Source organism: Lonchura striata, chromosome 3 (assembly GCF_046129695.1).
Source record: "Lonchura striata isolate bLonStr1 chromosome 3, bLonStr1.mat, whole genome shotgun sequence".
NCBI classification, from domain to species: Eukaryota; Metazoa; Chordata; class Aves; order Passeriformes; family Estrildidae; genus Lonchura; species Lonchura striata.
In genome coordinates this window covers 55,163,500-55,190,743 of record NC_134605.1, presented here as the reverse complement: position 1 = coordinate 55,190,743, position 27,244 = coordinate 55,163,500, and the positions used below count along the sequence as shown (strand labels likewise).

The window sequence follows — 27,244 nt, the reverse complement described above, 5'->3', positions numbered from 1 at the left end:
CCATCTCCTACTGCACAAGGGGATTCCCACAGAAATTATCTGTATCCTGTGTAACGATTGTTTATGCTTCCCCAAAGTCTTTGCAACCAGACAAGAACAAACTGGATTTCCTCCCCTTAGGACACATGGTTTCTTTGAAAGGAATATTGTCAATTTCTCTGCTCTGCTGTTTTAGGAATTCTGCCCGGCTTTAGGGGTGGGGATCTTTGTGGGAGCACAGCAGAAGTGACCACAAGGCTTAGGATGCTTTGATGGCTGTTTTTACCAGGCTAGGCTCCCCTGAGTATCTTGGGGTATCCCTGCTCACCCAGGTTATGCAGTGTCCCTTGTGCACTGTATGGGCATAAATGCTGACCTTCTGTCCTGATGGAGGGGAGGAGATTCTGGGGCATCAGCTTTGCTCTAGCAGAAGAAAAAGCCAATCCTGATCGCCTGTGTCAAAAACACCAGGTGCGAGAAAATTAGGGAGAGTTCCAAGGATTTAAATACATAGAGAACAATTGATGTACACTAGTTGTTGCTTTTAGTGCACTAAATTTGCTCCAATGCTCTAAATTACATGCTGCAATTAAAGCTCAAAAAAAGAGGGGAAAACGGACAGGTCTGCTCCCTGCCCTCCCTCCACCCTCAAATTTGTAAGATTCAGCAGTTATCAGGAATTTTGCATGATTTGCTGAAGTAATTGCCCATTCTGCATTGCAGTTCACTTCTTGAGCTGACATGCAGGTCTGCTAGTGTCATTTTAAAAATTATCTGAGGCTGTCCTGGTTTTGTAGGTACAAGGGTGGAAAACAGCCTGGCAATCAGAGGCAGTCAGACTGCAGCTGTAAACGAGTCTGTGACAGCTCTATAATTTTGGCAAATGGTTTGTAATTGATTGCTGTCTTTCTCTTGGAGGATGCCTATTACCGTCAGAGCTTTTTGTCTGACCCTTTTGATATCCCCAATAGATGTAGAAGTAAAGAAAACCCAAACCTCACATTTAAGTTCAGGTGGTGTATATTGTATGTGCTTTTGTGATTATGTATAGCAGGAATTAAAATGATTTCTGTTTTTATAGCTGTGATTTGGGACTGCTGACCAGATGAACAAAAACTATTGCTAATAAAAGCTAGCTTGAGGAAATTGTGCAGCCTTGAAAAGTGTAGCATCTGGATTTGGGGTTGTGAATTTTTTTTCCCTTTGCCTTCTGTTTCCTGCATGTGCTGACTTGACCTCCCACGCCTGTGGACACCATTAGTGCAGTAGGCAAGTAGGCGATGCTGCAGAAGTATGGGGGAGAGGAGCTCTGTAAGCACAGCTCTGTGGAGGAGAGGCTGGTGGTGCTGAGAGGTTCTGAGCACAGCCTGGAACAACAGGCAGTTTGGGATTATTTCAGGAGAGACACAAGCTAGAGATGCTCACTTTCCAGTTGACAGCAACTGTAGATGCGATTGTTTGGCTCTGAGGGAGCAGGCTCCTTTGAAGTTTGTTTGATTTTTGTCCCATAACATGTAAGTAAGTAAAAAACAGTCTTGAAACTTCAGTTTTTGGTTTAATGGTTGCATGTCTGAATTTCTGGATTTTGTGTTTCTTGTTTGAAGCATTTTCATTTGTCTGTTTTTGACTTATTTTCACTTTATTTTCTTCATCTCATACCAAACGAAGGTGAGGCATCATCTTAACTGAAAGTACAGTGAGGTGTTTCAGAGGTGCCTTACAATCTCAAAGCAATAAGTCCTTTGTTGTATGTGTACTACATTCAAACATGCCTTCATTTAGTCAGTCATTGATGGATTTTTTTTTTTTTTTTTTGGGTAGATTGAGACATGAATTTAGGAGGGCAGGAGAGGCTAGTATCATTCTGGAAATGGAAGCTGTTCCTTAAATTATAAAATATTGTTAAGAATACATGGATATCAAGAACCATCTATTCCAGACGCACATTTGTTCTGACAAGAATACAAGCTTTGTATTCTCTGGGATACCCCATTTGTACTTTAATACCTTTAATCTTATCTTCAATTTTATTTAACAGGGATAGATATTATACTTGTAACACATTATGCTGCAGTACATTTTTGAACTGTATTAAAATACTGTTTATGTGGCAACAGCATGTTATCCTTGGTTTTGGTTCTGGAGTATGTAGATGTTCTGTTGATAGAAGAATATATGACCTCAGAAAATCTGTGAATTGAGCATACCTGTCAATGTAATTAAGTTTGGTTTGTGTTTAATTATTTTGAGAAGTAATTGTCTGTGCTCCTGGTGCTCATTTAAATTCCTGGTATGTTGGCAGTTGCCAAGAATCAAGCTTTCTTTACATCAAAGTAGCATGAGGTTGAATGAACAAAAAATGCAACTTATCCTTTAGCTAGTTATTTCTAATTGAAAACTATATTGGCTAGAAATGTTTTCTGTAGCCCACTGTTTGTTTTAAGATTAAGTTTAATAGTCTGTTACTGACTTGCTTATCTTTACTTTGTATTTTCAGTATATTAAAAATAACCTTCTATGAAACATAGCTAGAAGGGGAAATTTTACCATATAATTACCTATTATTTTAAGGTATCTAGAAAGAGACCTGCTGTAATCTGACTTTTGGTTACTCTCAATCTTTTAAGTGTCATCAGAGAGATGCATTTCTGAAATCATATTAAACAGATATAAAGAAGTAACTTCATATAAATGCTTGTCTGAGAAGGGGAAGACGTGTTTTCACTTTAAGTATTTTACAGATCATAAGAAAAATCCTTAGGGTATACTCTCTGCAAATATTTCACATAACTTCATTTTATACTCAGCTGTGTCTTAGAGGTCTTTAAGAAACTCAAGAAACCCAGTAAAAATAGCTAGTGTGATGGCTTTTAATCATTACAGAAACAGTCAATGAATACTGAATGGTTTTATGGTGGCACCTTCAAAAATTAACATTGCAGGTGCAGAAATGGAAGCTGCTGTGTGAGAAATTTTGAAAGTTAACAAGAACTGCTTCTTAAAGAATGGCCAACTGGTTTCATTTTATAAGGCTTTGAAATGCTGCCATATTTCTTTCAAACAATGAAGTAAAATTGGTCCTGGGAATAAGTTGAATATAGAAACTTGGGTAAATTGCCTTTGCTGTTGCCTCTTGAAATAGTCACTTTACTCTCAGCATGGGTTATTGATCATACATGAATGTGTGTATATGAGGACAAATCTAACCCCATCATCTCTTAATAAAAAAAGAAATAAATTCTGTACACTGCAGAGAAAAAAAAAACATTCTTTTTCCTTGAGAATATAATTCTTAATGCAATGAATGGAAGTTATGGTTTAAAATCCTAGAACAACTTTCCCTAGCTTGAGCTTATTTAAATTATCTCAACTTTATCTGATAAGGAAATGAGAATTCGTGGCAAGTCTGATCAGCAGAGTTCATGACACTCTTGGCAAACGCAAATCTGCATCTCCTGCAGGAGGGAGCATTTTAATCAAATGCTTTCAGCTTTTCATGGGGATGAGGTGCAGGTCAATACGATGGCCCTACTTGAAATGCCCGTTTTTGCAGATACAGTGGACAAAAAGAAGGTAGAAAAAATATGTCCTTGTGTGTTTCAGAAGTCTTGTTTTTGGATGCTTGAGTTTCTTATGTAATATAAATCATCCTTCCAGTGTTTTTGAAGCTTGTGTGTTCTCTTTATTGTGACGCCAATTGTGGCCAGTGCAGTGAATACATTTCCATGAAGCTAGCATGTCTGCGACCATGGTGAGAAATCTGGTTTTTGGCTTGCCTGCACACAGTGCCACTTTTCGTGTTCAAGGAGCCAATGTGCACATATGCCTGACTTGGGCAACTCTTCAGTTTTTTTTGTAGCCCTTCCAATCAAAGGTATATGTGCAATTGAGCAGCTTATTTGCATATCTGATGGTGCGCAGGAGGTGTGATGCAGAGAGAGACTGGGTCAGAAAGCAAACTCATCTTCCAAGTTCTACATCACGCAGCTACCTTAGGAAGCTTCCCAAAACAGTGCTTTCAACAGGTGCAAAATACATGTGTTGGGATTTCAAAAAGGAAATAATTCTGTTATCTATTAGCTGATTTCACACAGCTATTTCTGTAATGCAAATCAGTGAGTATTGTAAGGAGTTTGCTGCCTTTTGTGATTTTGGTCTCTTGTATATACAACATAGCCATCACTGGAGGGGTGGTTTTCATAAATTGAAGAAATTAACATTTTGTCTTCAAAATCTCTAAAGCTGATTTCAAAACCCCTCCATTAGTCCTAGGTACAATATACATTGGGGTCTAGGTTCAAGCCAGGATGGGAGAGCACGTATCTCATTGCTGGTTTGCCCGAATGGTCATTTGTTAAAGAAAAAAAACATGCTTTGATTTTTGGGGAGATGAAGGGGGTAACTGTGGCAATTGCTGTGGAATGGCAGGAGTGGAAGGTAGTTAGTAATCACTACTCATCCTTTCAGTCCAATGCCAACAGAAAATTCATGCAATTTTTCAATGTTGCAGAAGATTTGAATGGTATTTTTTCTTCCAGCAGAACGCAAGTGGATGCTAGGAATTATGTATTTCTGATTTATCACCTAGATAACATTGTTCATTGTAGCAGATGGGCTTTGGAGTAGTTCAGGGCACTATTATTCAAAACACACCCAGCTGCTTTCTCCTGCCACTGTCAGTAAATGTAATCCCATTTATTATATGGATCATATGTATTATATATATATATATGTGGTGATTCATTTATTTATTTTGATCTGGTGATGACTCTCATTGCTCTCAGAGATGAGATGGGATCACCAGTCTGAGTGCATATAAGCAGTATATGTCAAATAATTTTGTTAAGCAGACTGTAAAAATTAAAAATATTGGAAAGCAAATGTTAGTACTAACCAAGTAAACACCAACTACTGAGCTCCATTGAAATAAAACCAAGCAGAAATGATCAGAAGCTCAACAGAACCCCATACCCACTTCTTGCATGGCAGCAATTCCAGCTGAATGTTGTGATGGCTTCTTATTAGCTCTGTTTTGCATTGCCTGGGCAGTTCCCACTTGATCAGCATGTCATTAATTGCAGGAGAGCTGCCTGCCTGAAGGTTTACTCAGCATCCTTAGGACATGAAGGATTTTTCCTTTATTTTAATCAGGAATACTTCTTTTTAGCAGTTGATGACATCCAAAAGGCTGGGGAGTAGTCTGCAATTAACTTTTTTTTTTTTTTTTACTTTGTAGGAGTGGGATTAACAACACGGTACTCTCAAAAACATCTATAGCCTCTGCAATCCAAGTGTCATTTTCTTCCAGATGTGACATGCATTTAGGGACTCTCAGAGCTAACATGGGAAAATAGCATGTTTCTCAGCAGTGGTTTCCTTGATTCATTTGTGCCTGGAGGGGACTGTTCTGCATTGAAAGCATGACAAGCCTATGGGGAGTTCTGCTAATTATTGTGCTTCCCTTGCAGATAGCCCAGCCTATGGTGACCCTACCAGAGCTGGTGGCTCCAGCAGTGTGGACCCACTGCCTGACCCCTGCTCTCTTCCTGTGCCTTTTGAGAAGGGTATCAGTGAAACTATAGCCCTTAAGAAGTTAATAAGAATTTTGCAAATTAGTCTAGGGTTCAGTATATTAATTTATTGCTCAGAGAAGGCACCAGAACTGGTAGACTACAGGTTACAGGAGACTTACTGTACACCTACCAGTGAGTGCTACTGCCCAGTCCTGGTTTTCACTTTGTTGTGTTGATCCTGGTGTTCTGTATCCCCTATGGATGGCCCAAAATTCAAATGTAAGAGCTGCGAGACTTGGCTAACACAGCGAAGGAGCTGCAAAGCAACAAGGCTTAAAGCATGGGAAATGCTACAGCTAATGTGAACCTGTAACCAGGTCAGGCTGTAGATGGAGACCTGCTTGCACAGTTACTGGTAGGGAGGCATAAGAACGGTAGGAAAGAAGACCGAAGCATCTGCACAGTATGTGCAGTTTCTGCATGCAGAGGTGTGACCTTGTGGGGCTTTGTTTTGTGCTATTACATTGAGGCCCTGGAGCTTAGGGGGAGGGGGTATTTGTTGTCTTTCCTCCAACTGAAGGAAACATCCTCTCAAAAGTACTGAGACAGCTTTTGGTGTAAAACATACAGATGGTTTTGATCAGGAAAAGAAATTGTGTTGATGCTTGCAAATGAAGGAAGCCAGTGGGAGAGGACTTACAACACAGCTTTTCTTTGTAGTCAACTGGGAAAAATCCGTAAGGCTTACCTACAGATGAAAAGGGAAGCATATGACAGCCACCCTGAGTCATTACAACAGGATATGGTTAGCAGTGTCTCTGGAGACGCCCGTGACTTCACTGATAAAGGGCAGGAAGCTCTGCCTGGGAGCCCACCAGCCTCCAAAAGCAACCCCAGTCACCTGCAGTGCAGGATATGACGGCAGCGTTTCACTTTGCAGAGAAAGGCAGAGATATCTAATCACACTTCTGATAGACCAGGGAAATGGGTGACCTCTCTGCCAGCTGCAGAATATTTGGTGGTTTGTTTTTTTTTTAAATCAAAGTACTGTTCAGTTGCAGTGTTGACAGTAGCATATGTTTTTTTCCTTGCGATGCAAAAGCATCTAAACCCAATTTTAGTGCGTGCCAAGGTATGTGATGTGCCCAACAGTCACCCATAGCACACAGAGTAACTTTAAATTTGCGCAAAGTTTCAGTATAGGATTTCAGATAAACACTTCATCCTAGATACCATCCTAACTTCAGTGAAGCTTTGATTCCTATTTTTCTCTGTCAGGAACATGTAGTGACAAAGGTAGACTTGAAATACCAAAATTGAAATACATCTGTTACCTGCAGTAAATTCTGCAAAATTAAAGATAACAAAAAGGTACATGAAAGAATCAAATAGGCAGAAGAATTAAAAAAAAAAAAAAAAAAGTAAGGGGTCAGTTGAGTTTGGTGCACAGGGAAGTTCCACCAGATTTTTCATGTTTTGTTACCTGTTGTCTCTTGTTAACATATTGTGAGCAGACATAGACATCCTCTCACATGGTGATTATTTCCTTCTGGGACAGCAGAATTCTCCTGTAGTTCCTAAACAAAGCCTTGCCAAAACCAGGGGAGAGGTTGGTGTAGAGTTCAGAGAATCTATATTTGTCTTTACAGGGGAATTACTGCATCTTTTAACATTTGGAATGCAAAATGCTGGCTACGCTTCTCTGCCTCCAAAGGTGTCACACTGCAAAACTATGTTGTGAAACATGAGTGCAACTGCAAAGATAATGTCTCAGTGGTTGCTACAGTTTCTAATGCAATACTTGAGAAAAGTTTTTGCATTCAGCACGAAACACTTTGAGTTAGAATGTTACAAACTATATTTAAGATGCTTGAAATTAAAAATAAAGCAAGAATTCACTTTAAACATTTGGAATGCTAACTGATTTTTTTAATCACTGGAATTAAAGCAAGTGTCTTCACTGTGGTCAATTATGCTTTGAAAATACATTTTGACGGCATTTAAAAACCATGTTATTAGTATAATAAGCATGACAGGAAAATGCAGAAATATTATCCACCCACAGTTATTAAAAGTGAAAAACAGACTCCCTCTAGATCAGTGTAGAGGTCTGGAGACAGGCTGTATTAATGCTGAACTTATAATGCTTAGAGGCCACTAACATTGCAGAGCTCCTGTTAGTGCAGGGTATGTACTTTTAAATATATGTGCCTGTGTGTGTGTCTACATATGTATGTTGTGCATATGAATTATGCTTCTATGTCACCAGTGGTCCAGACTGATGTTACAAAGTACCCCTCAAGTACTCAGGAATGTCCTGCAGGCAAGCCAGTGTTTCCTTTCATTCAAAGTACACTGACAGAGCAAAATTAGCCTTTTACCTTCATGCATTAAGGGCAAAAGCTGTATGGGAAATGAACTGGAGGCAGATAAACACACCTACATGTATGTGGACAATAGAGGGAAGCCCGTGTTATGAAGGATGTCACTGTTATGGTAACTATCAAGGCTGCTGCCACTGAAATGGAAAGATGAAAACCAGATGTTGGTAAAGGGAATGTGTGTTATTCAAAGTACACAGGAACAAACAGCAGGGCTATGTAATTTTTCCAGTGATCTTAAGAATATTTCACAGTGATGGATTATTTCACTTGTTTTTGAAAAGTGATTGAGTGCTGCTTGTGTGCTTCTAGAGAAAAATAAAGGCTAAATGAAAAGTGTTCATTCATTTGCTTTGCTTTGGTTTGTGTTGTTCTCCTTTTTGATTTGTCCAAGTTCCTCATTAGGAGATGGAAAGATTATTGAAACATAATTGTCTTTTTTCTAATGAATACACATTAAAAAAAAGCTGTTAATTGGTAACATCTTTTAGCTGGCATATGGCTAGCTAATAATGCAGGCTTAATTAGCAAATCTGGGGAAGAATAACTTCCTAATATGGAATTAAAAAGGCCTGTCATTGTTTTTCATCAAGATTGACGATATTGCTTGGACCTGAAATTTAGCAACCTTTTTTCCTCAGTCCCAGTAGATGAGCTGTGTTTTTACATGTATCTATTAGAAAAACAGAGCTTGAAAGTGCCATAACTAATGCAGATAGGAAACAAAGAAACAGTAGCTCTCCAGAAAGTATCATTATACTCTTAATTCACTACATTAATATTAATCTGGTGACCTGGCCTGTATTATTTTTTAAATTATATATGCAGTATTATAAACTTTTAATTTCCACAAACTACTTACTTAATTTTGTTTCTTATCTTCAGACTTGCTCTGTGGATCCCTAGATCTGTGTACTACTGCAGAGACACCAGCTAATGGGGGATAAGAACAGTAGCCATGTACATGCGGCACAATAATCTATGAATTTGAACTTTTAAACCAGACTGTACATCCACTGAAAAATGAAATGTTAGGGAGCAGGCAAAACCTCTCTTGCTGCTTTAAGACCATTTCCTCAATCTTCTGTTTACAGTCTTGTCCCGCAGTGAACCTGTTATGTCTCCAAGAGAAAGGAAGGGCACAGTCCATCCGCTAAGCAAGAGGTTCCTGCTGCCGTGATGTGTTCTGCATGCCTTATCAGCAGCATGTTGTTTCAGGGCTTCAGCAGCATTTTTCCTCTGATAGGCAGCCTCTCAGTGACTGAGCTGTACAGTTTGGCAAATGCTGAGCTGTCAACTTGTGCTAATGATTTGGAAAGAGATGGATGTAAGTTTAATTGCAGTAATTAAAGGAGAAAGATTTGTTATTCTCTTGTATGAAGGTGAACATCCTTGAAACCTTAGAAGCAGTGCACTTATAACCAAGGATATAGGTACCCAGACTTGGTGTATCATTGGGGTTCAAGAAAAGGGTTTCCTAGGGAGCAGTAGGTTCTGCCAAGGGCGGTGTTGAATGAAGTCTTAGAGCTCAACTTCATTGCACTGCAGGAGTGCCGTGAAAGGGGCAACATGGGAGTTGCTGTGTTTTATTATGTCACTGGTGTAGTTCCCCTTTTATTAATGAATTGCTCATGAGTCTTTTATCTCTTCAGTTCAGTGTTGTCATGTCCTATAATGTTTTATTTAAAGCTGCATTGTTCTTAGAGTAATCTGTCTGTAGAGCCAAATGGTTTTGTGTAAATATGTCAACATCAGAACTCTTACTTTCAAGCCTGAATTTATTACTGAGCTCATTTTAAATTTCTTTTTATCAATGTAATTATGGCTAGAAAGTTCAAACAAAGGACAAGCATAATTATATAAAGAAATCATCCAGAGAGCTGCCTATTTGTTCTTCATTTTATCATTGTAAGAGCGTTTGTATGCCTCAACATTTAGCAGCATATACCCTTGACAGAGCATCAGTGCTATTGATAAATTATGCTGACCTTCAGGGCAGTCAGCACCCTCTAGATATTTTTAGGTATTTGGCTAACTTCCTCAAAGCACCTGATGTTCTGTTTATGCAGTAAATTTCACAGGCAGGGAGGCAGGTATATTTCTGGGGAGATCAAACCCATCTTCCCTTGTCATAACTGAACTTTGTCCTGCACTCACCACATCAAGCTGCTTATAAAAAAATCTTCTGATCTAGCATGTTCTTCCTTCATTTATAGCAATAAAGGGAGGCATGGCAAGTCTGTCTGTACTCCCATATGCTGCTTAGCTCCTTGCACTGGGATGTTTTCAGCATCTCCAATTTTGGATAATTGGCACAAAAGAGAAACTTGTGCAGCTGAGCTCAGAGGGAAGGTGTGTTTGTGGGGGGATTACAGCATCCGTGGCTTCCTTCCGAGGGCTCTTTCCTTTGGCAAAGTTTGCGTTCACGAGCCGCAATGCCCGCCTTCAGGAGGAGTAAAGCCAGAGCTAAGAGTTTAGCGCTGGCTCGCAAAACCCAGCAGCAGGCAGCAGCAGCTTACGGCTCCCTGCACAGGATGTTCTCCGTGGTGAGTTCTGCAGCGCCGCGGCTTCAGCTGGGGGTGCTGCTTAATTAGCCTGGGGTGATGGGGCTGCAGGAGCATCCAAGCTGCCTGCGCCTGATAAATAATCACTGTCTGGCATTAGCAATCAAATAATGGATTCGCACGATGTGGAGTTGGTGGCTGAGTTTGCACCAGTACTCTGCATGGGAAAAGGTTTGGGGTTTCTGAAGTTTGGGGGAGGGAAGGGTGGGTTGGTTTCTTGCGCTGTTTGCTGCTGGGCTCGAGCAAATTGTTATTTCTTGCATCTCTCAGGGAAAGGACTAAGTAAGATCCATATTTTGACAAGAAGTGGGAAGGTTTTAAAAAGATTCCTCATGGAAATTTGGAAATAACTGCAGCCAGAATATTTTAACTGTTTCTCTTTTTTTTTTTTTTTTTTTTTTTTTCACAATTAAGTTAATATTGTGAAAATAGGGATGGAAAAATGTGATCCATAATCAAAGTAAAGCTAGAAAAATATATGTATTACATAGGTGGGTGTATATATGTGTGTGTGTGTATATATATATATATATATATATATACATGTATGTATGCATATATGTGTTACACAGGTTGTAAAAAAATATGAGCCCCCTGCATTAAAATTGACAACATCAGGATAAGGACCTGGGGTAGGAAGAACTGACAATTTTTGACAAAACCAGGGTTTGGAAATTTTTTTTTTATGTGCTTTGATTAACCTCATAAGACTCTCTTTTTTGTGACCTGGGCGGTCAGGGCTCCTCTTTTTGTTTTCCTGATGCTCTCATCTCTACATTTTGTACAGTCAGGATTTAGTGTCCTGAAGTGGAAATCACTTCTGTTTTGCTTTTGACTTTGGTATGAGTTGGGTCAGATGACTTTGGAGACTGATTCTAGAGAAACTGAGCACAGCATCTATGAACTCAGTGGTTGCTGCTTGTCCTGGGGACCTTGTCAATGCAGACTCTTGGGCCCAGGTCCCTACTGCATGACTTGGTTTATAAAAATGGTTATAAATATAATAGTATACTATTATAAATATAATAGTATACTTCAGTCAAGTACCTCAGTCACCACTGATGGTGGTTCTGTGCTCAGAGAAAAATGTTATCTCTCTGTGTGGCAGGTGAGAGAGATTTGCCACCATGCAAATATCAATAGTTCAGGCACCACATCAGGTCGGTTGCATCTTGGCTGTTTTACACAGCTATATGTTCAGCCTTCTTTCAGACCTTACCCTGTGCTCTCTGGAAAGAATTACTGGGTCAGCAGCCCCTCCCTCTTATATTTCTGATAATTCTAAATGAGGTTGGTGACATCTGATTCTGCTAACAGGCTGATTTGCTAATGTAAATCTCTCTGAAATTGGGAGAGTCTAACTCAAAAACAAAAGTTCCTTGCTAATGCCTTGTATTTTATATGATTTGGTAGTGTTTAGCAGGGCACCTTCTCATCCTGTGGTGCAGAGGACTTGCTTCTCCCTCCTTAAAACATGTCTTATGCTTTGCATATTTCTATGAAGGATCTGAGTGGACAATGAAAAAAAATGCCCTTCTAGCAAAGTTTTAAGTATTTGAAGTATTTTAAGTATTAAAAGACACACAAGAGACAGAGTGAAACAAACCAGACCCCTAGAATTTTATTGTCAGTCAGGAACAAGCTCATACTGAGTGGCCTTGGAGTTGGGAAAACAAGGAGAAGGAGCAGAAGATAACTAATGACTGAGGCTACTGCTTTGGTTTAGGTTCTATTGTCAAAAGCTGAGCAGCACTTTTGCCCAGACTTCTGTGGTGAAAATGCCACAAAGTATTTTTCATTAAAGCTCTGCTGGCATTTTTCAGTTTCAATTAACAAATTAGAGTGAAGTACTGTATTGGTGTCTAACATAAAGCAACTTTTTTCTGTGGTCTTTAAGGTAGCTAGGGCCTTCAACTTCCTAGCCTTTTATATTGCTTGGTTACAAAGTACCTCCCAGTCTGAGGAGAAGCCAGAGATGCCCATAGAGTGATGCACCTACAAAAAACATGGTGACTGTCAGAGCTACCTTTGTTTTGGAAACATCTTCTAACACAAAGTAAAAGGGATGGACATCTCCAAGAGCTTTCCTTTTGCACAGAGCGAGGGGTGTAAAGGTGTCTCAGGTTAGTTGTTCATTGCTCAAAATTCCATGTAATTATATTTCTTCTGCTCACTGGTGCATTCAGTCTTCCTGGAAATGCATCCATCAGATAGAGCTGACACGTTAGCTGTTCATTTTTGGAGGGCCCAAATCTAATCTAATCTAATTTCTGCAGGATGTTTCTGAGCATGTTTCCTCTTAGGGTAGGGAGTTCAAAGGATTGGTGATCCAGCCCATATATGTGGTCTCTGTCCTGCGCAAGGGTACTGAATCCTGAACACTCTTCAAAGGTCATGCTTGGCTTTCACTTCACCAAGGAGTCTTTCTTAAATTGTGTAGAGTTTTCTAAATCTACTAAAATATTCCTTTCCATCACTGTTTCAAACAAACCCTGACAGACAGGCAAAGTTCATCATATGTATAAATGAGGGTAAAGTTAACAGCAGTATGCAGAGACCCTGTAACACTAATTGACCTTGTGCAGCATTTATGCTCAATCAGTATAATTCAGTAGAAAGTCACAGGATAGCCATGAAATCACTGTGATAGTTCTTAACCACTGGTGATTAATGTCTTCTGGTCTCTCACTGATTAATTTTATGGGGTTTTGTTACTCTGGTGGGGATAGCACAGCCTCAAACGATGATATGCTTGTCTGCAAGGAGCAAAGAAAATCTGTAAGACATCCTTGTAAGAGTATCTTTTTTGCTCACTTTAGGGGAATAATCTTTAATATTTCTTGTCACAACTATTATTGAAAAGAGAATGTGCTGCATCTCTATCTGACAAGGTGATCACCACTGTGGTTGCTGGCTGCTGTGGGTCAAGGCGACATCTCTGTGGGCTGGAACTTTCTGTTCAAAGGTTACTTTGAGCAGTCCACATTCACAGAGAATTCTCCTTGCAGAAGGAGGTGGAACCTTAAATCTGAGTCTCAAACATGCAAGGATGAATTAAATATTTCTCCAGGCTGCTTCTACACATCCTTCTGTTTTCTAAGAGGCCAAGAGAGGTTGGTCAGGAGGTTGCTTCCCCTGACTGGTAGATCTGTAGAACAGTTCACACAGCTTTGTTGGAAAATCTAGAATATGGCAAATAAACCATAAGGTTTTTTAAGCACAGTGCTCCTTAGCTTCCTTCTCCCTGAAAGAAGGAAGGAACCCTTTCCATACACTAGCCAGAACAGTGGGCAGAGTTGTGGCTGGAATCCATTTCAGACACCAGGAAAAAACTGTGGTTTTTTTTTTCTTTAAGCCCTGCATAAACTCCATTTTTCTTTCCCACCTCTAGCACTGTTGTCTAATTTTTTTGATATTTAGCCTTATCTGTCTGTGGTTCAGTGCCAAAGGTAAGCTGAAGCTGCTTGTAGTGCCCTGTACATGTTGCTGAAAGCAGCATACATAAGCTCAAGTAATGAATTTTGGAGGAAGTTTGTCCCTTCCATTGTAGTTTCTCCTCAGCTTTTATCTGTTCCAAGCTATGTTGCAGCCTTGTCTTCAGTCAGTTATCTGGAATTCTCTTTTATACTGATTTAAATGTTTTTAGTCTGATAAACTGCAGACTATAAAAGTTTGCATAAATAATGTTTTACCATTTACTAAGTACAAACAGTCTTGGTCCTGTGCAAATAAAATCAGCTGTGTGCTTAAGGAATTTATCAGTTTTATCTGAGTCATATCTGCCTGTATTAACCATTGCAATGTCAAGATCAGAGCAAATTCAGGGTTAATTCCCTCCTTAATTCAAGATAGCAGTGGATGTGTGTCGTATCAAGAGGAAGTTCCTTTTGAGACTTCTTAAGGGCACTGGGCTACCAAGATTTGATTTTGACATTCAGAATACCCAGATGGCTTTGAAATCCCAGCTGCAGGGCAATCCCAAATAGAGGACAGAAGCTGAACCTTTTGTGCCCAAACATGCCAGATGTAAAAGAGCTGGTCCTAGGTCACTCAAGACTTTCTAGAAAGGATCTGTTTTAAACAGTTTAAAAGAGCTGGAAATTGTTTTGTGTTAAAGGCAGAAAGTAGCGTCCAGAACACTAGGGATAAATAGGGTAGAGATCTTGACATGAGTGGTAAGAGAGTTTTGGGTAGAAACATGGAGGAAGAATTGTTTTGTGCTTCTCTAGTTATTTGTTGCTATGTTCTCATTTATACTAGGCTCCTTGTCAAGAACCATTGGTTCCACTGCAAAATGGGTTCCTTCATCTTCTGTGGTCTGTGCAATGTGTACGAGTGAATGTGAAACACTTGTCCTGTGATCAAGTAACATTTCATGCTTGCTTTGACCCAAGTGTAAATACCACAGTGGATACAAAGAGTGAAGTCTGGATATTGTGTAGTCTGGAAGACTCTTCCCTCTTGTAAAGGGAAGGACAGAGAGCAGCATGACTTAAGGAAAAGACAAGATCCTGTAAGCAGGGAGGTCAAGGGCAATATTTTTAATGCCAAATTTGCAAACGTATCCAGGAACATATTAAAGTTTATAAAAATCAGTGCTTGTCAACAGTACCTGAGATGTAATCCTGTGCCTTGGGCTTAGAACAATTGCAGAACAATTTCTGACAACAAAATTATATGGCTTAGGTGGTCAAAAAGGATTTATGTTGAGGAGTCTCATCTATTTCTATATGCTTTCCCATACAGTGATTCTTGGTGACAGATGCAGCACTGACCCCAAAACTCAAGGGGATGTAGAAATAGCACATTCCCCAATGTCTGCCTGCTCTATATGCAAAGGTGTTTGAGGAGGAATAGAGGACTTCTAACTCTTCCTTGTAAGACTGTGCCTGATGATGATGCTTGTGACTTACTTTCAATAGGCTGCCTTGATCCCAGTGTCCTTGATCAGTCATCAGGCTGATGTAAATCATGCTGCCCATGTGCATCTTGAGCTGTTGAGAGTGTAAAATCTGAAACATTCTGATATAAATACAAACCTTTCTCACATCAGAAACAAAGAAAACAAAAGTGAAGTGCTTTGGTGTTCAGTTGTTTAGAAGTTGCTTTAAAACAACCCACACCCCACTTCCTAAAGGATTTGTTTGCAAGCCACTAATTAATTTCAGTGTCACAGAGTGACTACGTTTTTTAAATTTATTCCATCAGTGTGGAGCTGTAATTCTACCAAACACCATTCAATTCCTATTGCATTTTTTGGAAAGAAAACATATTGGAAAGAAAACATCCTTGGAAAGAAAACATCTGACCATATTTTGACACCCCCAGATACTGGAATCTGAGCCCTCAGCTTCATGTCTCAATGTTTAGAAAGCAACAACAAAATGCACAACACAACATAGGTTGAAGATGAAATACAAAATAATTATTCTGGATGCTTATAAGATATTTATCTGCTAATTCTTTCAATTTTGATACAGTGAGTGTTGCAAAATAAGAGAGGTGGAAAACAGTGTGACACTAGTGTCATAAGAATCAAAGTATGTGACATATCCAAGTGCTCTGTCATATTTTGCACGCTATGAGCTTGTATCTGAAGACTGAAAATAATTTGTGCTGGAAAATCACTAGCAATTTTAAATTCCTTTTACTGCTCTAATCCGGTTCTGCTATAAATTAAAGATGTTCAAAGCTACACAAAAAGCTGACAAAAAACAATGGCATGCTGTGGCCCCTGAATTTGAAACAGGAGCAAAATTGGAGGAATTTAGAAATAAATAATTGCAGTACAACTGGCATTTTAAAACGCTGTCACTTGTCTGTTTCTTCTCATTTAACAGAGTGCAGAACAGATCAGTGCATTGTGCCGAAACTTCCAAGAAGTCCAAGCAAGCAATATGGAAGGACAGAAGGACAACCAGGATCCACCTCCACGACCACTGGCTCGTCACCTTTCTGATGCAGATAGACTGAGGAAAGTCATCCAAGAACTTATGGACACTGAGAAGTCTTATGTCAAGGTAAAAAAAAACATGTCTCACTTGTTTTTGAGGCTGACTGTAACTTCTTGATGGTGTTAGTGTATTTTGATTTTATCTTTATACAACCAGCCTTCCATAAGGGCCATAACCTACAAAATTTCCTTGTCTAATTGTTCCTGTTTCCTTATCTAATTGTCCTGGCAGACTTGCTCCTGCAGCTGAGGGTGTAGAATTTGATGTAGTAGCATTAGTTATGGTCAATCTGTAGCTGTATTGGAGAGCAGTCATGTGTGGGGAGAAGATACCTGCAAACAAAAGAGGTTTTTCCAGGAGATGTCTCCCTAATTTTCAAGATGAAGATAAATCTAGTAGAAGAACAGAATAGTCTCCTACAAATGAGTATGTGGAAAAGAGCGCATGATTATTTTTGAACCAGGAAGGCTAAAAGGCACAACTCCAGTGGGTTGTAGCATGACATGGAAGTTATTTCTCTTCTGACTGCTAAGCCATGTATCTCTATTTTTTTTATGAACTCTAAAATCATGTGACTGGCTGCCAAAGGAAACATCAATTTCATTGACCTCCAGCAAGAAGGCATCATCTCCTTTTCTGGATCTCAAAACCTGTATTTACAGATGCCAGCACTTGCTGCAATAATGTTTGTGGAAGAGAAAATACTTCATCCACCAGTGCACTGCTTGCTACAGCCATGTGCTAGACCCTAATTTATGTGTGGATGTGTCTTTTAGAGCAATGGCTTGAACAAAGCACGATCTTGGAGGCCACTGATATACATGAAATTTTGCATCAGGAAAAATGCTGGCAGGTTGCAATACTTGTTGCAGCATTTTCAGGGAGCTGCTCATTTCTCCTTCCACATAGAATTTCTGGTGTGTCTCTTCCTGGGGTTGGAGAGCCCTGTAGTGGGCCCCAGACCTGCTGCCATGCTTTCGGGTGGGATAGTAAGTCTTCAAAAATGGCACTAATTTTTCGAAATGACTGAAAATGCCCATGATCACACCTATCTGACAACATAACTGAACACTTTAATAACTTATAGTGTTTTAAAATGCTATATTTCCCTCTGAATATTACTACAGATTTCTGAGAAAGTGGCTATTTATATAGTTTATGAAACATAAATAATTAAAATATTTGATGCTGTTAATATGGCCTAATTTAAAAATAATCACCTATAACAATTCTTCCCCATGCTAAGCTAAAATATAATTTGCTATAATTAAGTTGTAAAGCCTTACGGATGAAACAAAACATTACTCTGAAATCAGTTTGACTCTAATTTAGCAGTAACTTCAGTGCTAACATGCAGGCTATTTTGTTACTGAAAAAGAATTGTATCTTTAGTTCATTCCCCAAACTTACCCCTATTTCAGGGTTGCCATATAAAGAACAGTTCCGAAATGATACAGAAAAAGTGAACAAATATTCTTTTTTGCAGGACTTGAGCTGCCTCTTCGAGCTATACTTGGAGCCCCTCCAAAAAGAAACCTTCCTTACTCAGGATGAGGTGAGGGAATATCTGAAAAAAGGTCCTTGTAATTCTTACATGGGTTAAGACCTTGGCAATTGCGTTTTTCATTGCTGAGAGTGTGACAGAAAAAGCAAATGACAAAGATGCCAATAGGAATGACACCAATTGGTGCCTTTTCCTCTGGTGTGTGCATCACTTCCTTTTCTTAAGGAGTAATTGTTCTTCTGATTTAACTGCTGAGAAACCTTCACTTTTTGTATGGGTTTTTTATAAAACCTGTTTGAAAAGTATTAACAAAGACATTACTAGCCTTTGCAATCTCTTTGTTACATTCCTTAGTCCACTGTTTTCAAAAGACCTTTTAGGTCCATGGAGTGCTGTACTTCATGGCCTGATGTTTTCCACAGATGGAGTCCTTGTTCGGCAGCTTGCCAGAAATGCTGGATTTCCAGAAGGTGTTTTTGGAGACCCTTGAAGATGGAATATCTTCTTCCTCAGATTTTAATACATTGGAAACACCATCTCAGTTCCGGGTAAATATTTCATTATTTCACACTTTGTAGTGTGCCTGCAAATGTTTGTGAAAATCTCGCTTTAAGAAGGTTCTGGCTCTTAGAAGTTTCATAGGGTTGCTTTTATGTTTGAAGCTTTACTTTGGATTACAGAGTTCTATTGAGCAATGAAAGATAAGTGCTATTTTTCATGGTCTTATCTTCCTCCCCATAGCAAAAGTTACAACATGGGAAAAGACAGAGTAGACTTGGAGTACACGATAAACTGGCAGTGTTTGTGAGATAGAACTCCTTTGCAGAGAGTTTGTCACCATGCTGAATTCTGCCCTGCCTGTGCTTCTCTGTGCTGTGCCCAATTAGCCCCCAACACACTGGGTGCTTCTCTTGTTAAATGCCACTCAAGTTTCCCATGTTGTGAGATCCAAGAAGCAGGCCTGCAGTACTACCCAGTACCTGCCCTGACCAGAGGAAGTCAATTCCCTGGAATCACTGGCTCAGGACTGAGCTCAACTGCTGGCATGTCTCCTGAACACTCACTGCATTTTGTGGAGCAAACATTGATTAACAGGGGAAAGGGCTGCTTTCCTCCTCCCTCGCTACTCCTCTTTCTTGTATTTGCTTTGGGGGGCATTTTTCTAAAAACCTCTCTCTTGTGATTCACTCCCTCCCACATCTTCCCAACCTCTCCTTCATCCAAAAACATCAGAGGTGTCCTGTAATTACCACCTGCCTGAAAAAAGGAAAACAGCTGGAAAGCAATCCTGTATTTGTTTTACTCTGTCCCTTCTGGCTTTGGCACTTTTATGCCTTGCTTCCTATGGCTCACATTTTTTTCCCAGCACAACATAGTTATATGGCTGCTGATTTTTGTTCCTTATGCTGCCTGAAATATAAAGTAAAACAGAATACCTGCTCAGGAAGAAAGGAGAAAATTGCAGGCTATGTCTAAATAGGCTGACCTCTACACTCAGTGAAATACAAAAATATCATTGTTACTACCTGTAGTATATTCATGTTTTATATATATATATATATATATATATATATAATATGAGATATGTATAGAAAGATAGCAGATAATCCACCATTGAGTCTGCTTGTTGTATTCCTGAATATTTATTTAGGATTCTAGTGGTGAACTAATATTTTGATTGCATTGATTTCAGAAATTGCTGTTTTCCCTTGGAGGCTCCTTTCTGTATTATGCTGACCACTTCAAACTGTACAGTGGCTTCTGTGCAAACCACATCAAAGTTCAGAAAGTTCTTGAGAGAGGTAATTTATTGTCTTCATTATTGTAATTCGCTTGCATTAATTCAAACTGCAATGAACAACTGTAAAAAAATCTTGTCAACTTGCAAAGAATATTGGATAAAATCCAGGAATAAATATTGGTATAAAACAAGGACTAATCAGCTATCTTCTGACAGGAAGATCTAAGATCACAGGTTCTCTGAAGTATGGTATAGACCTGAAGAATAAGATTCCTTTTGTATCCCCCAGACAGTAGCCTGGAGAACTGTAGAAACACCTTCCACAACTTTGTGCTGTCTGCAGGCCCAGACTCCAGAAAAGCAGCAACAAATGATAGAATAAATCAGGAATTACTTCCTGTCATTCACTGCAATGCAGTGGAAAAATTAGAGGAATAATCTCACCTTGCTCTCTCAGCCCTTTTAAATGTTATCTGATGTAGGAAATTATTATGAAATGAATAATATATACTACTCTGTAAATCATCCATTGAAAAGGGTGAGAGTTTTGCCACTTCATGTTTTTCAGTTATGGTTGCTTCCATGAGTTTTTTATGTTCAACTGACCAATTAATTTTTTTTTTTTCTTCTTTATCTAGCCAAAACAGATAGTGCCTTTAAGACCTTTCTGGATGCTCGAAATCCCACAAAGCAACATTCTTCTACACTGGAGTCATATCTCATAAAGCCTGTTCAGAGAGTGCTGAAATATCCTCTGCTTTTAAAAGAGCTGGTGTCTCTGACAGACAATGAGAGTGAGGAGCATTATCATTTGACAGGTAACAACTTCTTTTCTTCTACAGGAATGAATATGAGTTAAGCTTTATTTCCTGCCCTTTCTGAACATACTGGTAGGCATTCTGGTAGATAGCACAGAATTTGTCAAAACCTAGAGAGAATTCTCTTCCTCTCCTTAAAAGTAATAAGTATTTTATTTTTTTGTTGTTGTTCCTTTAGCTAAAAGTCCTACTTGGTATGTCCAAGTCCCTTTGAGAAATAGGTATGCCCAGGATTTGCCATGGCAAGTAGGACTGGGATCTTTAGCCTCATGCAAAGGAGCATGTCAGGTCACAGTGTTGCCTTTTTGCTTTTTTTTTAACCTACTTGAGAAACACTGACCAAGGCTCCATCTTGTGGTTATTATTTAGTTCTTGAAATATGTCAAAATTTAAGAGCACCACAGAAGGAAATATTTGTTGTTCGAGGTCCTTCTGTGACTCTTGCTTGTGTAGAAGAGATCTTTGTCAAATGTTTGCAGTTCTCCCATGTGCATTGCCTTTCTAGGCTTACATGCCTGGGACTTCACCCCAGCAAATTCCAGTTCAGGTCTGACAGCATCTGGTGTATGAAAATCAAGAGATGTATTTTATGGATTGACTGTCATTTTCACAAAATGGATGCAGACAAAATACACTGTTAGTAAAAACTCATGAGGATCTTACTGACTTCAAAAGGAGCTTCCAATATTGTTCCCTTCCCCAAACAAGCTGGGGCTGGGGACTTATTTGCAATCAGGATAGATGACAAACTGCTAAAATTAAGACGATGAAACAACTGTGCTGTTAAGAATTGATGAAACAAAGGAACCCTGTCCAATTCCATTCTGAATTAATACAAAAATCTAATGGAATCTAGAGACATTCTTGTTTGGAAAACATAATTTAAACAAAACCTAGCCACCAGCATTTCACAAGTACAGCCTATGAGGAACTTATACAGCCTAACACTGTATTTCTTTGTCCATTCTGCAAATAAATGCAATTTATTTCTCTTAAAGACCATTAGATAACTTATTCTAGGATAAGTGTAGATTACTCCAGAGGATCTAGTGGCCCTGTATCTACAAGATGCAAAATTTAACCATGGTACTTTCATACTGCTAACTTTGGGGGCTTGTCACTTGAATGCTTATTGCAGCCTTTTCTGTCACTTAAGATGCCACATGAGCATTTTTCACGTACTCTGACCAGGAAGTTTTTCTTCTACTGTTGCTATGAGAAAGTATTGACAGAATTCAGCTCAGCAAACGTTCGCAAGGCAACGTCATTTTACATACCTCAAGGGGAATTAAATTTAAAATTACCATATTTAGAAAATAAAAATAAATTATATAGCTGTATATTAAATTTTTAAACCTTACAGAAGCACTGAAGGCAATGGAAAAAGTCGCAAGTCACATAAATGAGATGCAGAAAATATATGAAGATTATGGCACTGTATTTGACCAACTGGTTGCAGAACAAAGTGGAACAGAGAAAGAGGTAAGAGAAGAAACATGTTACATTCACTCTTGAAGCATTATCCAGCTTGCTGTAGGGGCTTCTTCTCTTCCTGAGGTAATATGGGGAATTTACTTGTGCTGGGCTTGCTCCCTTCTCTTTTAATATTTTGACTTGTGTTTTGTATCTGCCTGACAAATTTCTTTCTGTCAGCAGGTTATGGTAAAGTTTTCAGACAGCTGCCAGAGCTGCATTCTGGACTGACAGGAATTGCAAGCAGGAGTAGATATAGTTCTCAGTAGGAAAAAAATCCCTCTTGTCAAAACATTGCAGAGATTATCCATGCCCCAAGGCATTCAGATTTTATGCTATTGAATTCTTAAGTTCTTAACATATTTTTTCACCCGTATAAATGAAAATGGCAATTTGAGGGATTTCACATTAAGGTCTGTTATTCTCATTCTCTGCACTTCCAGTGCTGAGGCATCCATGGGTATTTGTCAGAGCAAAACCCATTAGTTATAGACTGTGTGCAGTCATCTCCCTGACTGGCCTCAACTTAGCCATTTACATCAAACAGTTACTAAGCAGATCAAATCTGTAAAGTTGGATATCAGATATGAGAGATGTCATCTCAGTTGTTTCATTTCCTGCTAGTAAAAGTCAAATTATCCCTGTTGACTATCTGGTTTCTCATAATTTATGGGGAAATAAAACTTGACAACCTTTGATATTCTTCAGCATTATGTTGTATCCCACAGAAGAAAGGAGCCTCAGAGTTTAAGACTTCCATTAATTCTGCCATTGGTAGTGTCATTTCTAATTACTCTATAAAAATTAAAGTTACTTACGGCTAATAAATCAGGTGGTTCATAACTGGCTATATGGAAGTGTAAGAATATCAGATCAGCCTAGTATACTTCTAAGTTAACAGTAAGAACTTCTGCCCAGCTTCCATAACTTAGGAGCTATAACATTGTATATTTGCAAGCTGTTTTAAAAAAAGGGATTACTCACACTTTTCCTGCTGTAGTGAAGATCTATACACAAATACAGAAAACATAGATCCTCTAAGTTATTGATGTGTACTAAAGTGCAGCACTGATGTAGATATTTATACTGCTTATTTAAGTTACCTACTGTCATTATTTAATACAGGTGACAGAGCTTTCAATGGGAGAACTTCTGATGCACTCTACAGTTACCTGGCTGAATCCTTTCCCGTCGCTGGGCAAAGCAAGGAAAGACCTTGAACTTACAGTGTTTGGTAAGTGTCTTCTTTAAGCACTCTGCACTTTCAAATCTGAAGATTGCCACATTATATCTTCTCACAGGATAAAAGCTCCAAACTCCCTTCCCTGTAGTCATGTGATATGTAGGGTGGACTTATATGTGAAAAAATAGATAGTTGTATTTTCCTAACATGAAAAAAGTTTCTATTTATTTGTTTGGTGGTACTGTTTGCTCTGTGAGCCACCCTTATCTGCTGTCTTGCCTATATTTAAACTATGGAAGATTTTCAATAGGGAATATTAGAGTCTTTAGAACACTCTGTTAAATGAGGCTTTCAGAGGAGGCTTGTGTGAAAGTCATGTCTTGTGGATTCAGATTAACTTCTGCTCTACAGCTACTGCACTGAAATCCCCACCCAGATTATTTTGACCTGAAACTTGATGTGGAAAGAGCATACAAACAAGAGTCCATTTCTTAAAAAAAAAAAATTGTTTTAATATTTCAGTGGATAAACACCTTCAGAGAACTCCAGGTTGATGACAGACAGGTATCTCTTTCTCAGGGCGCTCCTTCCCTAGGAAGCATGGTTAGGGGAGGGGATGCTCCAAACAGAAGAGCAAACTGTTAAACTGCAGAAAGAACAGACTGTGTCCTTCACATCACTCTCCTGCCCTTCACTCCACTTGAAAATGTCCACTGTCTGCAGAAAGAAAAATCTTACATCTAACCTACATCTTTTGTATTTGTTTATGTGAAAACTTATGGGAGATAGATAGGTGGTTACTGGTAGTTTCAGAATAAATGTACAGAATGGCTTCATCCTAAATGTTCAGAACAAAATCTGAGGGAAGAATTCTGCCATTGCATGGAAGTGCAGGATGAAAAACCCAGCTGTCATCTCAACACAGGGCAAATGCTTTTCAATGATTGTTTGTCTTATCCTTCACATTCCCATGACAATAATAATCAGCTTCTCCAAGATCGTATTTCCACTGAATATTGTAATATCATGCCTATAATTAACACTTTTCTTCTTTTCTTCTCTTTTCAGTTTTTAAGAGGGCTGTAATACTGGTGTATAAGGAGAACTACAAACTGAAAAAGAAAATGGTAAGTCTGGTATCAGTGGAGATGGTGGATGTTCAGGATATTACTGCAAAGTGAGATGGACCATAACAATGTTAGAGGGGGAGTGATTGAGGTGAAACACCACTTTCCCTTACTAGGCTGGAGTTCTGGCTATCCTGCTGAAACAAATGCTTAGTATCTGTGTAGCAATAAATATTTTTTTGTTATTTAGTAAGCAGCATCATCTGTGTGAGCTCTACATTAATTTAATCAAGTGGAAGATGAAACATTGCTATGCAGAAATAACTAATTCTTCCAGATAGCATTTACAATGGCCTACCTTACCACAGGGTGCAGGTGAAAGATCGTTTTATGGGCCCTTGATTACCCTGAAAGGAAAGGAAAAGGGGCATTATAAACATAACCTTCTCTGCACCCACTTACAGATCTGAAATGTGGAAGTCAGGTAGCAAATTGTATGTTCCAAGTATCAGTGTTGATATACTGCACTATGCTCATTGTAACAGATGGAGGAGCTCTAAAAGTAGCAGCAGCAGCTAGATAATTAATGTATTCTGTTAATCGACAGTCTGTATGTTCTTTCACAGGAAACTTCTTCCCTGGTAGTACTTATAGGCAAAATATTATTTTTATCAGTTAAAATCAAATGGCTTTTAAAAGTTGAAGCAATTATCAATTCCAAGGTTATGTCTATCACCATTTCAACTACATTTACAAGTTCATTTTAAGGTAGTGAAGGAAAGTTTAATCAATTTAGTTTTTCTTAAGAGGCACATCTTGTAAGAGTAGCATGAAACACCACTATTTCTTCTACTTCTTAGAAATATCCTTTGTTTTCTTTTTACAGCCTACAAATGTTCGTGCTGCACATAATTATGGTGACTTGGATCCATTTAAATTTCGTTGGTTGATTCCTTTATCTGCTCTTCAAGTTCGACTGGGGAACACAGCAGGTAACGATCTTGCAGTAAATACTTTAGGACTGAATGCTTTTCTGGAATTCTGTAATGCTGCTTCTTACAGATGTCTTTCTGAGCCTCTGGAAACAAGCAGGTGTAGAGAAAATACCATCTATCCACTGTTGTCTCTGTACTCGGGGGGGTACAGGCTTGATACATTTACAGACTTTCTTCATTTGTTATGTTGACTTCTGTGCATTAAGGGAGATGTAACATGATGTGAAGGAATGACAGAATGGAAATTCCCAATAAAAAGCAGGTGGTTTACTGTAGTTGACATTCTGATGACACACTGGTGCTGTGTGTGTGCTGATCCTCAACAGCGGAAAGGTGACTAATTTGTGGTAGTAAAGGACTGTGGGTTTATTTTCAAGCTGATCTTTATAGTCCTATCCACTTCTGTATGTTCTGTAAAGTGTCACAAGGTCTTTAGAGCACACCTATGTGAAGGCCTGTTAAGGCTGGAAGATACAGAAGCAGAAAGAATGGGGGAAAGCACCTCTCCAAGAGAGAAGTTATCAAAGGCAGTACTAGGCTGCTGCAACAAGAGAGCTTAGGGGACTTTCTCTTGGGTTCCACCTTGGGTGAGATCTTCTGTAGCTCCATGTGTGGCTGAGTTAACATTGCCTTCTGGAGAATGGAGGAGCTCTACCCTGGTCTTTCTAATGCCAAAGGTTTTGTGGAGTGTATGCAAAAGTAACGTTTCCTTCCATGCACAGGAACAGAGAACAGCTGTATCTGGGAACTGATTCACACAAAGTCAGAACTAGAAGGCAGGCCAGAAACAATTTTTCAGTTGTGCAGCAGGTAAGCTTTACATGGAGGTTGTAGTCCTCAAATCACATTAATGGAATTTAAAAAAAAAGAAAATATTTTCCCCCATGTGACCTTCACATCAGCAGTATCAAAGTGGCAAATTTGAAGCTAGGCACTATGCAAGTCTTTTACTGCATAAACTATAAAAAATTCAAATGGGTGAATTAGGTGTAGTGATCCAATGTCAGAAATCTGCACAAGGTGTCAGAAAACACAAGGTGTGTGAAATGTCTAACACTGTTAAGATGTCCCTGCCGATGGCACAGCGGTTGAAACTTGATAATCTTTATGTCCCTTTCAACCCAGAACATTCTATGATCTTATGATAGCTGTAAACCCACTACTAGAGCAAGCTTTTGAAAAAAACCCACTGCACTAAAGCCCATCAGCAGAAAGTCTTAATTCAGCAAGGAAATTAAGTTCTGTGTTTTCTCTAAACTTGCAGTGATTCTGAGAACAAGACTAACATTGTGAAGGTCATCCGTTCTATTCTGCGGGAGAATTTCAGACGTCACATAAAATGTGAGCTACCACTGGAGAAAAAATGTAAAGATCGCCTCATCCCACTTAAGAATCGTGTACCTGCAACAGCCAAACTGGGTAAGAAACACCTTCTCAAGTGAAAACTAAAGTGTCCAGATTCTGGTGCTGGTAGGGCATTCACAATTATTACCATGACCAGAGTGTCATGTGTCAGACCCACAAATCCCTTTTTTTTTTTTGTTTTTTTTTTTGACTGGAGCAGGAGTACTTTCTCTACAACTCAGTGTGTGACAAGGGCTACAGGAGATAAGGACACTTCCCCACACTGCAATGTGTCATTATCTCTCTTCAGAGAAGACTTAATAAGGCCCAAATTAATTTTGCTGGGAAGGAACAGACAGCCTTCGACATACAGTATTATCATTCTTTCCTCTGGGTTCCCTTTAGTAACTCAGCCCTAATAACATTTGTAGCTAGAACAACAGGGAAAAGGCAGGGGGGTCTTGCTCCTTTCAATGCACTAAATCTGCATCCCAGCTGATACTGTAATTAAGTACAGGCTTCAGACATTTTAGTTAAATGAGTAGTAACTAATATTTCAAGTTCTGTATCAGATCAGTCCTCTGTAAAATCCCCTTAATGTCAGAGGACCTGGAACAGTTCAGCTGCTGCCTACATCTGGGCCCTTCAGTGCTTGAGGTGCATAAGTCAGTCTTTCTTTCTGAAGAAGTGTCTAATTTATGACTACACTTTTTTGAGGATTTGATACA

The 27,244-nt window shown here is 39.1% G+C and overlaps 1 protein-coding gene across 5 annotated transcripts in view; it reads left to right on the top strand.

Annotated features, from left to right (window-relative positions):
• TIAM2 (TIAM Rac1 associated GEF 2) overlaps window positions 1-27,244 on the top strand; it is a 133,976-nt gene that overhangs the window by 105,293 nt on the left and 1,439 nt on the right. For 2 of the 5 annotated variants that reach the window (XM_077782159.1, XM_021532082.2), the window contains 11 exons: window positions 16,278-16,457; window positions 17,878-17,946; window positions 18,318-18,443; window positions 19,589-19,697; window positions 20,275-20,454; window positions 21,818-21,936; window positions 23,053-23,161; window positions 24,179-24,237; window positions 25,064-25,169; window positions 25,895-25,982; window positions 26,437-26,591. In XM_077782159.1, coding sequence (XP_077638285.1) covers window positions 16,278-16,457; window positions 17,878-17,946; window positions 18,318-18,443; window positions 19,589-19,697; window positions 20,275-20,454; window positions 21,818-21,936; window positions 23,053-23,161; window positions 24,179-24,237; window positions 25,064-25,169; window positions 25,895-25,982; window positions 26,437-26,591 — 1,300 coding nt within the window. Of the gene's footprint in view, window positions 1-1,039; window positions 1,498-10,074; window positions 10,420-16,277; window positions 16,458-17,877; window positions 17,947-18,317; window positions 18,444-19,588; window positions 19,698-20,274; window positions 20,455-21,817; window positions 21,937-23,052; window positions 23,162-24,178; window positions 24,238-25,063; window positions 25,170-25,894; window positions 25,983-26,436; window positions 26,592-27,244 lie in introns of those variants that run through there. The other 3 variants (XM_021532081.2, XM_021532083.2, XM_021532080.3) reach the window with 3 other exon arrangements.